At 36.2% G+C, this 14,641-nt stretch overlaps 1 protein-coding gene across 2 annotated transcripts in view; it reads left to right on the top strand.

Annotated features, from left to right (window-relative positions):
• Positions 1 to 14,285, top strand: part of STK17B (serine/threonine kinase 17b) — a 42,963-nt gene extending 28,678 nt beyond the window's left edge. For both annotated transcript variants that reach the window (XM_017869296.1, XM_017869295.1), the window contains exons 4-8: positions 1,937 to 2,081; positions 4,083 to 4,209; positions 6,454 to 6,502; positions 7,939 to 8,118; positions 10,130 to 14,285. In XM_017869296.1, the coding sequence (XP_017724785.1) occupies positions 1,937 to 2,081; positions 4,083 to 4,209; positions 6,454 to 6,502; positions 7,939 to 8,118; positions 10,130 to 10,412 (784 nt within the window). In that variant the 3' untranslated portion in view covers positions 10,413 to 14,285. The remainder of the gene's footprint in view (positions 1 to 1,936; positions 2,082 to 4,082; positions 4,210 to 6,453; positions 6,503 to 7,938; positions 8,119 to 10,129) is intronic.
• The last annotated feature ends 356 nt before the right edge of the window (positions 14,286 to 14,641 follow it).

The raw sequence follows: 14,641 nt of genomic DNA, 5'->3' as shown, positions 1-14,641 counted from the left end.
ACCATCCTGCCAACATGGGAAACCCCCCTCTACTAAAATACAAAATTACTGGGCATGTGGCATGTGCCCTGTAGTCCCAGCTTACTCGGAGCTGAGGCAGGGAGAATCTCCTAACCAGGAGGCGGAGGATATGCAGTGAGCCGAGTATGGCGCCCACTGCACTCCGCCTGGCAAACAGAGGAGACTCTTCTCAAAAAAAAAAAAAAAAAAAAAATCAATCTATCTATCTATCTATCTATCTATCTATCTATCTATCTCATGAATTTACAGCGAGTTTCAGTGGGTGTAATGGGGTTAAAGTGACATATATGTGATTGGAGCTTTCATGTGTATTCCCTATAAGCTGTCCTATAGTTTTTTTTCTGCAAAGTCAGAAAGTGTAAAGCAGCAAATCTTTGTGGCTTCTAACTGGCTTACTGTGTTTAGGTTGCTCAATTGCAAATTATATCTGCAGTGTGAATGTCAGTCCTTGTGACTTTCAACTTGGAACTCAAATTTGAGCCCACCATTATTTTTTCTTCTTATGGTTCCCAACACTTATGACATATTTCTTCCTCTTGGCAGTCACTGAGACTTCTGAATCCCCAGTTTCAACCCCTCTAAAGAATCACCACCCATTCCATCATTCATTCATTCAACAAACATTACTGACCACCTACTGCAGTGCATGCTAGATACCGTTCTTGATGTGGTTGTAGCAGTGAGGCAAAGAAATAAAGATATAGTAATAGTATTTTCTAGAGTGAGTTCCTATTTTTCAAATAGAATATACTTGTGTATTCCCAAATATACCTTACAAATTTGATGAATAACTGTATAAATGTTTTTGCATGATCTGACTGACCAATTTTATCTTATTTAGATTTAATCCCCCCCCCCAAAAAAAAATCTGTTGATTTTATTGATATTTCTGCTGTATGGATGACCATAAGTAACTGACCCTAAGTTATATTGCAGGTAAATAGAAGAGTTAGGATTTATGTTTCGATAATTCATTCCAAACCCAGGAATTTTTTACTGTGCCTTTTTCAGTATTCTTTAAATTGCGATTCTTTAGAATTTATTTATTTATTTATTTGCGTTCTGGCCCCAAGTATTCTGCATGAAGCTGCAGTACAGGATGGTATTGGCTAAGAATGAAGATTCTTACTCATATTCAAGTTTGTTAACTTAATTGTACTTGTTTCTAATGTAAAATGGGTGTAATAACCATGTACCTCACATGTTTGTCATGAGGCTCAAAATAGATGATATGTATCTAAGAATTCATGTATATGAAAACATATATATGTATGAATACATATAGATGTATATATATGAGAAGAGCACAAAGAGCTACTTTTTTTTTTATCTTTATTGCGGTGAAGGCAGGCTGCAACATTATTGGATCATAAAGCAATTCAGTTTTATTTATTAATATTCAAGTATTAGTACCCAGAATTTGAAGAAGTCTCATCACTTCTTTTCCTTTCTTTTCTTTTCTATTTTGAGACAGAGTATTGCTCTGTAGCTCAAGCTGGAGTGCAGTGGTGCCAACTCGGCTCACTGCAACCTTTGCCTCCCAGGTTCAAGTGATTCTCCTGCCTCAGCTTCCCAAGTAGCTAAGATTACAGGCACCTGCCACCACGCCCGCCTAATTTTTGTGTTTTTAGTAGAGATATTTCACCATGTTGGCCATGCTGGTCTCGAACTTCCAATCTTCAGTGATCCGCCTGTCTCAGTCTCCCAAAGTGCTACAATTACAGGCATGAGCCACTGCGCCCAGCCATCATCACTTATTTTTTTCCTTAAAGATCTCTCACGTCTCTGCCCTGTCTTTAAGTGTAGTGTATTAACATTTATATAGTTGTATGTCTTTTACTTAACAGGTACACAATATTTAAAAGTGTTTAGGTGAATGGATTTTCAAGTCTCTGTTCTTTGAATTTTATTTCAGTGCTGCAGGTGGAGAAATTTTCAACCTATGTTTACCTGAGTTGGCTGAAATGGTTTCTGAAAATGATGTTATCAGACTCATTAAACAAATACTTGAAGGAGTTTATTATCTACATCAGAATAACATTGTACACCTCGATTTAAAGGTAATGTAACATGTGATTTAAAGTAATGCAACATCTGTGTTGTTCTTCTGCTCTTAGTACGCAGAATTGCAAACTGGTATTAACAGGAAACAATGGTTGGTTCCTGGTTGTCTAGACTGCACTGGTGTGCTCTTTGCTTACCTGTGTGCTACATGGCCTTAATTTTATAGTGGCAGAAAGGAGAAGACTGCATGTGTGAGCAGCTCAATTTACTGGGCTCTTAAAATGCATCATTCCTGTGTTCTAATCCTACATTAGATGGAATTATTCCATTCCATCCCACTCTTGCAACCACATCCTGGACCTTCTTATTTTAAAATGCCGTCTATCTCTGAAATGCTCAATTATGTAATCTCCATCTCTGAAAATAAATCCTGCTAATCCTTATTCATTTGCTGCTATTACTTTAATTCATTTTTGTCTTGAGATTTTCAGTCTTTTGGCTCCTTCCAGATCATTCAGACTGTTTACCCAAGCCCCGAACCTCTAGTCTCTGATCTCCATCTCTCGTGTTCTCCTTTTCTCCTTCTCTGTCTCTCATGTTGTTATCCTTTCTCCTTATCCTTCCTTCATAGCCACACAAGGACCTTAAGATCTGAATCAGTCTGTCTCTCATTTCTTAAGCATTAGATTCTTCTATTTTTATGTGGTCTCCTTGCATGATCCTTTGGCTTCTACCACCACTTTAATAATAATTCAAAAATCTCCACCTACCGCACAGGCCTCTCTCTTAATTTCCAAACCCTCTTACCGCTTTTTCAAAAGATAAAACCCTGTAGTTCTGTTTTGGACCCCACTATGGAGCCAGGGGGACAGTATTTACCATCTAGTGTCCCTGCTATTTCCCCAACTGATAAAATATTGGAAAAGAAGCAACATAGTAAATGCCAAGATAATCATGCTCCCACTAGCTTCCTGTTGGGTCATTTTCCTGCTAACATCAACCCAAGTACATTACATAGCATCGCATAGCACTTGAAGTCCGGGATGGCATATAAACCTGTGATTGACAACAACAGAGCTAATTACCTTTACCTTTTCTCCTGTAATAGGCTCTGTGCTTTAATAATAAACAAGCATGAGATTGTCCCAAAGTTAAGCGACTGTTATAATTCTTTGCACAGATTTTGGGAGCAGCACCTTGGCAAAGGTACGGGTTATGACAGCAGCAGGGAACTTTGTAATAGGCTGTGGGCCTGCGATAGTAGTAAAGCAAAGTCATGTGGTTCTAGGAGGCAATGGATGAGGTGTACTATGCCTCTTACTGTCTAAGCTAAAGCCAGGGAACAGTCAGACCCGGCTCATCCAGAATCATCACATTGTACTGAACCATTTTTCGTTTCTGGAAATGTTTACATGCTCATTCCTTCATGCCTTCTTTAGTGCTGCTCCCTAGAGCACCTTTTTGTTCTTTTTTTTTTTTTTTTTCCAATTCTTTAGAATTTATTTATTTATTTATTTGCGTTCTGGCCCCAAGTATTCTGCATGAAGCTACAATACAGGATGGTATTGGCTAAGAATGAAGATTTTTACTCATATTCAAGTTTGTTAACCTAATTGTACTTGTTTCTACTGTAAAATGGGTGTAATAACCATGCACCTCACATGTTTAACTGCACCCAGCTACCCAGAGCACCTTTCTAACCAGCATACTCTTTCTCAGATTAAGCACCATCTGTACTGCAAAGCCTTCTTGGAATTTCTTATTGACAGAATGAGGTAGTCTTTTTATTACTGAGTATTCTATATCTTAATCTTTCCATTTAACTTCTTTTTTCTTCAAACCTAGAATCCTTTCTGGGTGTGTTTTTGGCTTTATGCATCATTGACTAATAGCTCCTCCTAAGTAGTAAGTCAGTAAATGTTTGATGCATGACTCAATATACTCAAATTATATTGACTCATGACTCAAGTGATGATTCCACTTAATATACCTCCCATCTGAGACTAGTATGCTTTTATTGTATATTACTTACCATGTTTTTGTTGTACTTTATTTAGCCACAGAATATATTACTGAGCAGCATATACCCTCTCGGCGACATTAAAATAGTAGATTTTGGAATGTCTCGAAAAATAGGGAATGCGTGTGAACTTCGGGAAATCATGGGAACACCAGAATATTTAGGTAAGAATTTCCTTTTATTTTCTATGCCATTTTGAAATTTATTAAGTAAATGATACCTCTGTAGAACTATATTTTAGAGCATGTAATTCAATTCAGTTAATAGGATTTAATTGGTTCAAGTATTTTGATACATTAAAACTTGGTTACGACACATTTAAATGAAATGTATTGAATAAAAGTATGAAACATTTACAGCAATTCAGGGGACACTGAATATGTAAGTGTACAAGTTGAACGTTTGTGTATAAAGGCTTTGTACATAAGGAAAAAAGAAATGAGTAAGAGGGAAGTTAGGGAAAAGAGAAAATGGAAAAGAAAAAATGCGACAGTCAGGTGGCCCATGATTGTCTTTGAAGCCTGGCTAGATCTCACTTCTCTTTCTCTCTGGTCCTAATTCCAGAGCTGTTCGCAATACAGATATCTTCAGTTTAAACTTACAGGAATTGTTAGCTGGCCGCCCCATTTTTGTTTATTGCTTCTGCTTTAAAATATAAGGTTTTGCATAGGGTTGTGAAAGTAGGGTTTTGAAGAAGAGTGCCAAAAAGAACCTTTGATTAGGTAATCTGAGTATATTGTATGAAATCAACAAATTAGATTATGCATATGAAAGGTTTTAAGTTGTATGAAGCAGCATATAAATTTGAAGTATTTTAACTTACAATCTTTTTACCTTTTTTTGTTTGTTGTTCATACTGACATCCCCATGTGGACATTGAAAAGATACAGTTAAACAGAACAGATGTGACTCAGCTAGGCAGCTGTCTTTTCCAAAAATAAAAAACAGAGAAAATTACTAACTTTTGAATGCTAACTGGGGTCCTAGATAAATGAATGTAATTATTGGTAACACAGCTCACAGACGTATGTGAAAATGTTGTAGGTGGTTTAACAGAAGCTGACTGTATATGATTTAAAGGCTTTATTAATAAAAATGTTAGGCTTTAGGAAACAGTTTCTCTTTGGAGAAATTATGAAACCGTATTATGAAACAAACTAATTTTTCACTCATAAATCCTAGTTTGAACTCTACTAATTTGAAATAAAATGGTAATGTTTAGAAAGCATAGAGAATTTATTTTGCACTTTTTTTGGCAAGTGAAGACAGCAGAAAATTAATCACTTTGGAAATTAGGTCCTTGATAATTTAAGAGGAATGTTTAATCCACTTGAAAATTTAGCATTTCTGGCCAGGTACGGTGGCTCACACCTGTAATCCTAGCACTTTGGGAGGACAAGGCGAGTGGATCACTTGAAGTCAGGAGTTCGAGACCAGCCTGACCAACATGGTGAAACCCTGTCTCTACTAAAAATACAAAATTAGCCAGGCGTGGTGGTGCATGTCTGTAATCCCACCTACTTGGGGGAGCTGAGGTAGGAGAATTGCTTGAATCCAAGAGGCGGAGGTTGCAGTGAGGTCAGATCATGCCATTTGTACTCTAGCCTGGGCAATAAGAGTGAAACTCCGTCTCAAAAAAGAAAAAAGAAAATCTAGCATTTCCGAGCAGCAAAATTTGCTCATAATGTCATTGCAGATGCACATGATCCTATTACCCCAAAAGAAAAACCTAAATTAGTCTAATAAAATAATGCAAATTAATTCCAAAGTAATAAAACTAAATTTTTTTTTTTAATTCTAGCTTCCAACATTTTACTTTTTTATAATTGTTTTCTCTGAGATTAAACTTAATGAGTTTAACTACCTAGCCACTAGTTACTCCAAGAATATTATCCATGTTTTTGAACCATCTGATCATATAATTTACTCAATATTAGGGATATTTAAATGTCCAATCACAAGATAATTAATACTGTGCTAAATTTCTATCATCTTGTATCACTAGACTTTCCAAAATTAAATCCAGTTATAATTTTTTTTTTTTCCCCGAGATGGAGTCTCACTCTGTTGCCCAGGCTCGAGTACAGTGGTGGGATCTCAGCTTACTGCAACCTGTGCCTTCTGGGTTCAAGGGATTTTCCTGCCTGAGCCTCCTGAATAGCTAGGATTACAGGCATGTGCCATCACACCTGGTTAATTTTTGTATTTTGACTAGAAGCAAGGTTTCACCATGTTAGCCAGGCTGATCTTGACTGTGACCTCAGGTGATCCACCTGCCTTGGCCTCCCAAAGTGCTGAGATTACAGGCATGAGCCATCATGCCTGGTCCCAGTTATAATGTAATATAAAGTGATTTTCTTGTTTTAAAATTTGTCAGTATTGAATTTAAATTTTATCTTCTCTTTCAGCTCCAGAAATCCTGAACTATGATCCCATTACCACAGCAACAGATATGTGGTAAGATTTTGTTAGTTACCTAAATACTTCTTTATGGAAAGTTGGGAAATGTATATTCTGAGGTTCTTTGACTCCAAGAGTAAATAATAAGACTTTCTTCAAAAGATTTTATTTGAATATCATTATTATGCCACAGGAAAATATTTACGTATCCATTCTTTTTAAATAATACTTAAGTTCTGAGCCAAAAGTATGGAAATAAATAGGAAAATCTCTCTCTGTGATGAAAAGTCAGTTGAGTAAAGGAACAAAATAACTGCAGTACAGTGATACATGTTTTAGGATAAAGGTGAAATGCTTAATAAGCATAGAAGCGGCAGCAGACAGACCATTGCTGGGCTCCACCTCATGAAGGGAGACATGTGATTTAGGTCTAAAAGAGTTGGCCAGGAGTGGTGGTTTAACACCTGTAATCCCAGCACTTTGGGAGGCCAAGGCAGGCAGATCATCAGGTCAGGAGTTCGAGACCAGTCTGGCCAACATAGCAAAGCCCCATCTCTACTAAAAATATGAAAATTAGCCAGATGTGGTGGCACATACCTGTAATCCCAGCTACTCAGGAGGCTGAGGCAGGAGAATCACTTGAACTGGGGAGGCAGAGGTTGCAGTGAGCCGAGATCATGCTATTGCACTCCAGCCTGGGTGACCAAAAAAAAAAAGCTTGAAGAACATATTTGTTAAGCAGAATATTGAGGTCAGGTCCACCGAAAAATGTACTTTTATGAGAGTACATCTCTGGGAAATTGAGTTTTTGTAGCTAGCAAAGAGAGAATATGATAGGGAATAGAACCAGAACTGATACTGGAGCTTCAGTTGAGACCACAAAGGGGACTGACTCTACAAACCAGGTGGAAAGTTTAGACTTTTTCTGTGTTCTGTGGAACTGCTCATGTGTTTGCCCAGGAAAAAAGATGATATGGCTAAATAAGTTGGTGAAACATGTACTGTATTGTCTTTTTCTGGCTCCTGGGCACCAGACTTGCCATTAACATATTTACAGATTTTAAAATGTTTACAGTGAAAAAATTTGCCTGCCCAGCTTTGTGCTTCGCCAAACTTGCAGCCTCTATTTGCGCAGAACCTCTCTTTATATCTCACAAGTCATTACTTTGCCATTGGAAACCATTTAGGAAATGCTGCAGCAGCTTTGTGTACTCCACAGCAGGTATCTGTGTGAAGGATAGATGGTAGCAATAATAATATTTATTGAATACATTGTATTTATATAACACGTGCATTCCCTTATATTCTCTTTCTGTGGGGCACACTTTGAGATCATTATTTTAGTTTTAATAATATAGGAACTTTGAAAAGCAATGTAAGTCTGTGGTTTAACCATACCAGTTTTGAGGAGAGGAGTATGTTGAATGTCGATTATACTTTATATAAATGTTTAAAATTAATATACTTTTAAGTTCCCCTCCCTTTTTTTTCAGGAATATTGGTATAATAGCATATATGTTGTTAACTCACACATCACCATTTGTGGGAGAAGATAATCAAGAAACATACCTCAATATTTCTCAAGTTAATGTTGATTATTCAGAAGAAACTTTTTCATCAGTTTCACAGCTGGCCACAGATTTTATTCAGAGCCTTTTAGTAAAAAATCCAGAGTAAGTAATAATTTGTTTAAATATGATTACAGATTTAATTTGTTTAAATACTATTACAAAATAAATAATATATGCCTATCAAGAAAAGTATATTCTAAAATAGTATAAAATTATTAGAAGTATGCTCAAGTTCTAGGTAAAATGAAGAGAGAGGTGGTATGAGCAATCATTAACGAATACATAACTTCAGATACAAAATATACGACAGGGGATTTTGAAATGAAGAAAAGATTTGAGTTATTTCTCTCACAACCCACTACTAATCCCTGAAATTACCTAAAATAATCAGACATAGAAATTTACAGTACACATGGCTGGTTATAAGACTTTATTGTAAATGTTTTATAGTTAAATAATTTTACTTACATAACAAGTATCATTTACTGATTGGGAAATCTTGAAGGATTGGATGCCCTTTGACAGCCTTACAAAAGAAGCGAGTCAGCTGGGCATGGTGGCTCATGCCTCTATTCCCAGCACTTTGGGAGGCCAAGGTGGTCAGATTATGAGGTCAGGAGTTCGAGACCAGCCTGGCCAATATGGTGAAACCGCATCTCTACTAAAAATACAAAATGTTAGCTGGGCATGGTGGCGGGCGCCTATAGTTTCAGCTACTCAGGAGGCTGAGGCAGGAGAATTGCTTGAATCTGGAAGGCAGATGTTGCAGTGAGCTGAGATCACGCCACTGCACTCCAGCCTGGGTGACAGAGCGAGACTCCATTGCAAAAAAANATGGCTGGTTATAAGACTTTATTGTAAATGTTTTATAGTTAAATAATTTTACTTACATAACAAGTATCATTTACTGATTGGGAAATCTTGAAGGATTGGATGCCCTTTGACAGCCTTACAAAAGAAGCGAGTCAGCTGGGCATGGTGGCTCATGCCTCTATTCCCAGCACTTTGGGAGGCCAAGGTGGTCAGATTATGAGGTCAGGAGTTCGAGACCAGCCTGGCCAATATGGTGAAACCGCATCTCTACTAAAATACAAAATGTTAGCTGGGCATGGTGGCGGGCGCCTATAGTTTCAGCTACTCAGGAGGCTGAGGCAGGAGAATTGCTTGAATCTGGAAGGCAGATGTTGCAGTGAGCTGAGATCACGCCACTGCACTCCAGCCTGGGTGACAGAGCGAGACTCCATTGCAAAAAAAAAAAAAAAAAAAGTGATTTGGAGGGCAGTTAAGCACCATCTTTCAAAATATAAAGACCCAGTAACTTTACTAGTAACTCATCCTATGAAAATAGAGAAGCTCCCAAAAAACATTTTCTCAATATTCATTGCAGCATATTTATGATAGCAAAATGCTGGAAGCTTCAATAGGCATCTGGTTAAATTATGGTGTATCCATATGGAAGAGTACTAAATAATACAGCTGTTAATAAATATGTTAACTCTGTACTGATGTGAAAAAATGCTTGAAATGCATTATTGAGTGAGTGAAGAAAGCCAATTGCAGAAACGGAGTATGTGAAGCCATCTCTGTGTGTGTGTATGTATGTGTGTGTGTATATGTTTGTGTGTATGTATATGCACATATATGTAGAAAAAATATCTAGAGGTGGGATGGGGGAATGAAAAAACAAAATAATTTTACTTTTTACCTTCATGAGAGATAATATGGTGTAATGCTTAAAAGCAGAGACGCTAGAGTCAAAGTTCCACTTAACCATTTACAAGTTAGGAGATTTGGGGTAAATTTCAAGCCTCCTGGTACCCTACTTTGCATATTTGTTAAATGAGGGGAATAATAGTACCCATTTCGTTAGTTTCTTGTGATTGTTGAATAATGTATTTGAAGCATATAGAATAGTCCCTGGCATATAACTAAGCATTCAGTAAAAGTTAGCTGCTATTATCATTATTATTCTCTTCTGTACTGTTTGGATTTTATATTATGAGTATGTTTTATTTTCACAATAAGTAAAAAATACGTCTATAATCTATCAAACTGAAGACATTTTCAACTTCATTTTTTATTCCCAATTTTCCCTTTCTGCTTTCTTTCAAAGGAAAAGACCAACAGCAGAGATATGCCTTTCTCATTCTTGGCTACAGCAGTGGGACTTTGAAAACTTGTTTCACCCTGAAGAAACTTCCAGTTCCTCTCAAATTCAGGATCATTCTATAAGGTCCTCTGAAGACAAGACTTCTAAATCCTCCTGTAATGGAACCTGTGGTGATAGAGAAGACAAAGAGAATATCCCAGACGATAGCAGCATGGTTTCCAAAAGATTTCGTTTCGATGACTCATTACCCAATCCCCATGAACTTGTTTCAGATTTGCTGTGTTAGCACTTTTTTCTTTGACTCATTTGGACTGAATTTGAAATTTTATATCCACTCCAGTGAGATTATGGTTTGTAGCTTCATATATGACATGTTTATATTGTAAATGCACTTTGGCATAGAATAATTTAGGGAGTGTTTTAATGTTAAATTACTAGTTGCTAGCATGTTATGATTTCATATCCTGAGATAGCTCTGCAGATAAGAAAATATTTAAATATATGACAAAAAGTAAAATTGTACACGTATGTGAGTTTACATGTTAATGAAATAAGTTCAAATGAACTTATCAAAATGTTTTGCATATCAACAAAAAAAGTGGCTTGAGTTTTATTATGGTTGGTGTAAACTGAACGCAAGACATTGGACTTTAAGGGGTTCTCTCTCTAAGGTGACTCTTATACCATGCCTCTATTAACATAATTTGTTTAGGAAAGCAGTATGAAGTTTAAGCCAAAGTAATTTCTACCTTATAGATGCTCAAGAGACATTTTACAATTGAAAATGTTTTCAATTACAAATATTTTGAAACTGCATAAGATTTTCATTCTCTATGGTCTGTTATATGAGAGAGATCCTTTAACCAGAGCAAAGAGGGAGTTAGAAACCTGATCAGGGATATTTACAAGTTGGAGCAGAGAAAAGAGTAGCATGGCTTCATTTTAACGCAAATGTCTTTTTCCTCCTCCCAACCTACTTGAGATCTGATAAGGTCTGGATGGAGATATTTGGTATGCAAGTGTAGAGTTTTTTAATCCTCCAGAATTTCTAGGTAGAAGATACTTAGGTAAAGTTAAATATTCTCTATTTTTAGGCAAACATATTTATTAATTGAATATAGAAGAAAATGTTGACACACTCAGACAGCTTACTGAATTTTAGATGTCTTCTGTATCTTAGAATACAAGTCAGTCATTCAGAGTTCTAAAAGTATGCATAAAAAATTACAGCACCGGTAGGTCTATTAACACAGGCCCGAGTCAGCAATAGCAAGACTGATGTGATCATAAAACATGACATCAGGCTCGTCTGAAGTTCTTGTGTGAAATTCCTAGTGAGTGAGGAGACTCAGCTTAAAGCCATCTGCAGAGTGGCCCCTCATTGTGGTCTTTTGCTGGGACAAATGCAAGAAAGAGACTAGGGAGAACAAAATGTTTGCTTATGGCTAGAGACTATATCCAGCCCTAATGATGGGGAAAGTTAGTCCTTTTTGGGTAATCTTTTATGAATTTTCACCTGATGACTGTTATATTGGATCTGTTATCATGTTAAGATAACTGATCTCATGACCGTGTTGCTGTATCAAAAGAAATATTTTGACAAACAGTAACAACAACCTGGTGTTCCCCCTTTAGACCTTTAACTTCTCAAAATTTTGATAAGTTTCCAAATTCTTTAATAATAACTTAAAACTGTTTTGAATAACTGTCAGGTCACTTTATTTGACCACATGGTGATTTTCTTTAACATCTTTAGCATTTGTTAAGGAAAAGTTGTTTCTACTTGTGTGTGTATGTGTGCACATGTGTGTATGTATAGGTGTATGTATGTATCTATAGATAGATACAATACATTCTTTAGACAGTTTTCAAGATTCTTTGCTGTGGTATATTGTGCTCAACTCAGGTGCCAAAGGAGTTTTGTTTGTTGTTGTTTTTGAGACGGAGTTTCGCTCTGTCGCTAGGCTGGAGTGCAGTGGCATGATCTCAGCTCACGGCAACCTCCGCCTCCCAGGTTCGAGCAATTCTCCTGTCTCAGCCTCCTGAGTAGCTGGGATTACAGGCACATGCTACTGTGCCCAGCTAATTTTTGTATTTTTAGTAGAGATGGGCTTTCACCATGTTGTCCAGGCTAGTCACAAACTCCTGACTTCAAGTGATCCACCCGTCTTGGCCTCCTAATGTGCTGGGATTACAGGCGAGAGCCAGCGTGCCCCCTCCCAGGAGCTCTCTTCTTATGACATATAAATTATGACATTTATATTCTTTATATGACTTTATATTCTCTTCTTATGACATTTAAATTCTTTAAGTAGTTTGTTGGTCCAACAAACCAGACATTGTATAATCTAAATTGAGCCCTTGTATATCTAAAACTGATGAGTTGTTTATAAATTGTTGATTGTCCATTTACTTGCCTTTGGTATTAAGATAATGCAAGTAAAGCTTAGTAAGTCATTGGATAATGAGGAAATGATTATGTTTCTGAAGACCATATTGTATTTTTAATTTTTAGAGGAATTATGCCATCCCCCCAAAAATCAAGAAATATTTGAATTTTAAATTATAAACTCATTTGTAAAAAGACACTTTATACCAACTTTCTCTTTCTCTGAAAATCTTAAAATAGTTTACATCTACCTTTAATTAGTAGAATACAGAGTTGTAAATTTCCATGCCTGTTTTCCTAATACTAAGTTTTATAGTAGAAAAGCAACTAGTGGTGGCACAAAGAATATAAAATGCAGTCTTTTACAAAGGTGTGAATTTAAATAATTTTATTGATTGAAATATGAAAATAAACCAATCATTTAAGAGCTTTTCAGCAAATGATTCAGTTCTTACTCTTTTTCTCCCGAAATTGAAAAGCATAATGTATTTCTCTAAAGTAGGAATCTAGAGAGCCCCTATGAGTGGACAAATGTCAGTAACACTTGAACACATGCAAAGATAAGTGTTATATTGTGATATTTTAAAGTTTAATTTGCTTTTTGGGTAGAATCCCTAAATAGATACGATTTTTAAATAGATGATATATAGATGGCAATTACAATTGCAATTTAATTATTTTCCCTACAGTAAAAAACCTAGCTCTGAGCAGTGAAATTGTAATGGCACTTTAAAGGAAGTAAGCCGTTAACTGTTCTCTAGTCCAGCGATCCCCAACCTTTTTGGCACTAGGGACAGGTTTTGTGGAAGAAAATTTTTCCACAGGACTGGGGGGATAGGGGGATGGTTTCAGGATGATTAAAGTGCATTACATTTATCATTAGATTCTTGTAAGGAGCATGCAACCTAGATCCCTTGCATGTGCGGTTCACAATATGATTCGAGCTCCTTTGAGAATCTAATGCCATGGCTAATCTAACAGGAAGCTGAGCTCAGGCGGTAATGCTTGGCACCGTCCCCCCTGCCCCCCACTTTCTGTGCAGGCCAATCATGGCCTGGGGGTTGGGGACCCCTGCTCTAGTCAGTACTGAGATAAGGTACTTGTGCCAGAATATAAATCAACACATTGCTTCCTTTATCAAAGACGTCTTATTATTTTTAAAAAGTCAACTGAGCCAGTATGATTAGTGATGTAATTGATTTTCATTCTGGTACAAGCCTCTTTCATTCTGGACAGCTCACGAATAGTTAATGGGCCATGCTTTGAATAGCCTTCCTCTAAGCAACATTTATAAATACTGATATTTTATAACTGTTTACATTTCTTCTGTTTATTTTTGAATTTTCGGTTTGATATCTTGTCCTTATTCATTGTTATATAAACAACTGTACTTTAATTTCAAGTAGTATTAAAATTATTTGACTTCAGTTTGCGGGGATTATCATCGATTTATAATTTTATAAAAGTAGTTTAAAGAATAATTGTAAATTTTACATAAATTACAACTTCCCTGCCATGGTTTATTAAATAATAATATTGCTTGAGGCATATAGACAGACATTATTATGAGTATTCCAGTAAGAAAACTACATCAACTTGATCATTCTGGCTAAAAATTAAAAAGCACTTTTTTATATCTGTGGTTGTCATTTGTTTCAAAGCATTTCTAAATCTATTGTTCTTGAAAGTATGTCTGGATGTTCTATCCTTTGACATAGGTCATCTATGAACCCTCTGTGTCTAATAAACATATCTGTAAAGGCATATAAATCTGAAAACAATTATTTGCTGGTATCAAGGAATAATTTTTAGAAAATGTCAATGAATGAATTTAACTGTACTACATGTTGCACTACAGTGCACTACATGTTACACAAAACATGAATGAGGGATTCTTCAAGATAGTTATAATCTGGTTGTAGACTAAGGAACAGTCAGTTCTCATTATTCATGGTAGTTATGTTCTATAAAGTTCCCACACTTTAGTTACTAATCATTGCTCCTTGGGGAAATACAGAGTTAGGTTCCTGCAAGGCTCTGTTCATAGCATTTTAAACAATTGATCAATACATAATTTTGTGTATTTCTATTTAATCGTACTTCATTTAATATATATTGTTGGTTCA

This window comes from Rhinopithecus bieti, unplaced genomic scaffold (genome assembly GCF_001698545.2).
Source record: "Rhinopithecus bieti isolate Rb0 unplaced genomic scaffold, ASM169854v2 scaffold_2572, whole genome shotgun sequence".
In the NCBI taxonomy this organism is placed as follows: Eukaryota; Metazoa; Chordata; class Mammalia; order Primates; family Cercopithecidae; genus Rhinopithecus; species Rhinopithecus bieti.
The sequence above is the reverse complement of the archived record's forward strand: the minus strand, read 5'-3'. Positions and strand labels throughout refer to the sequence as shown.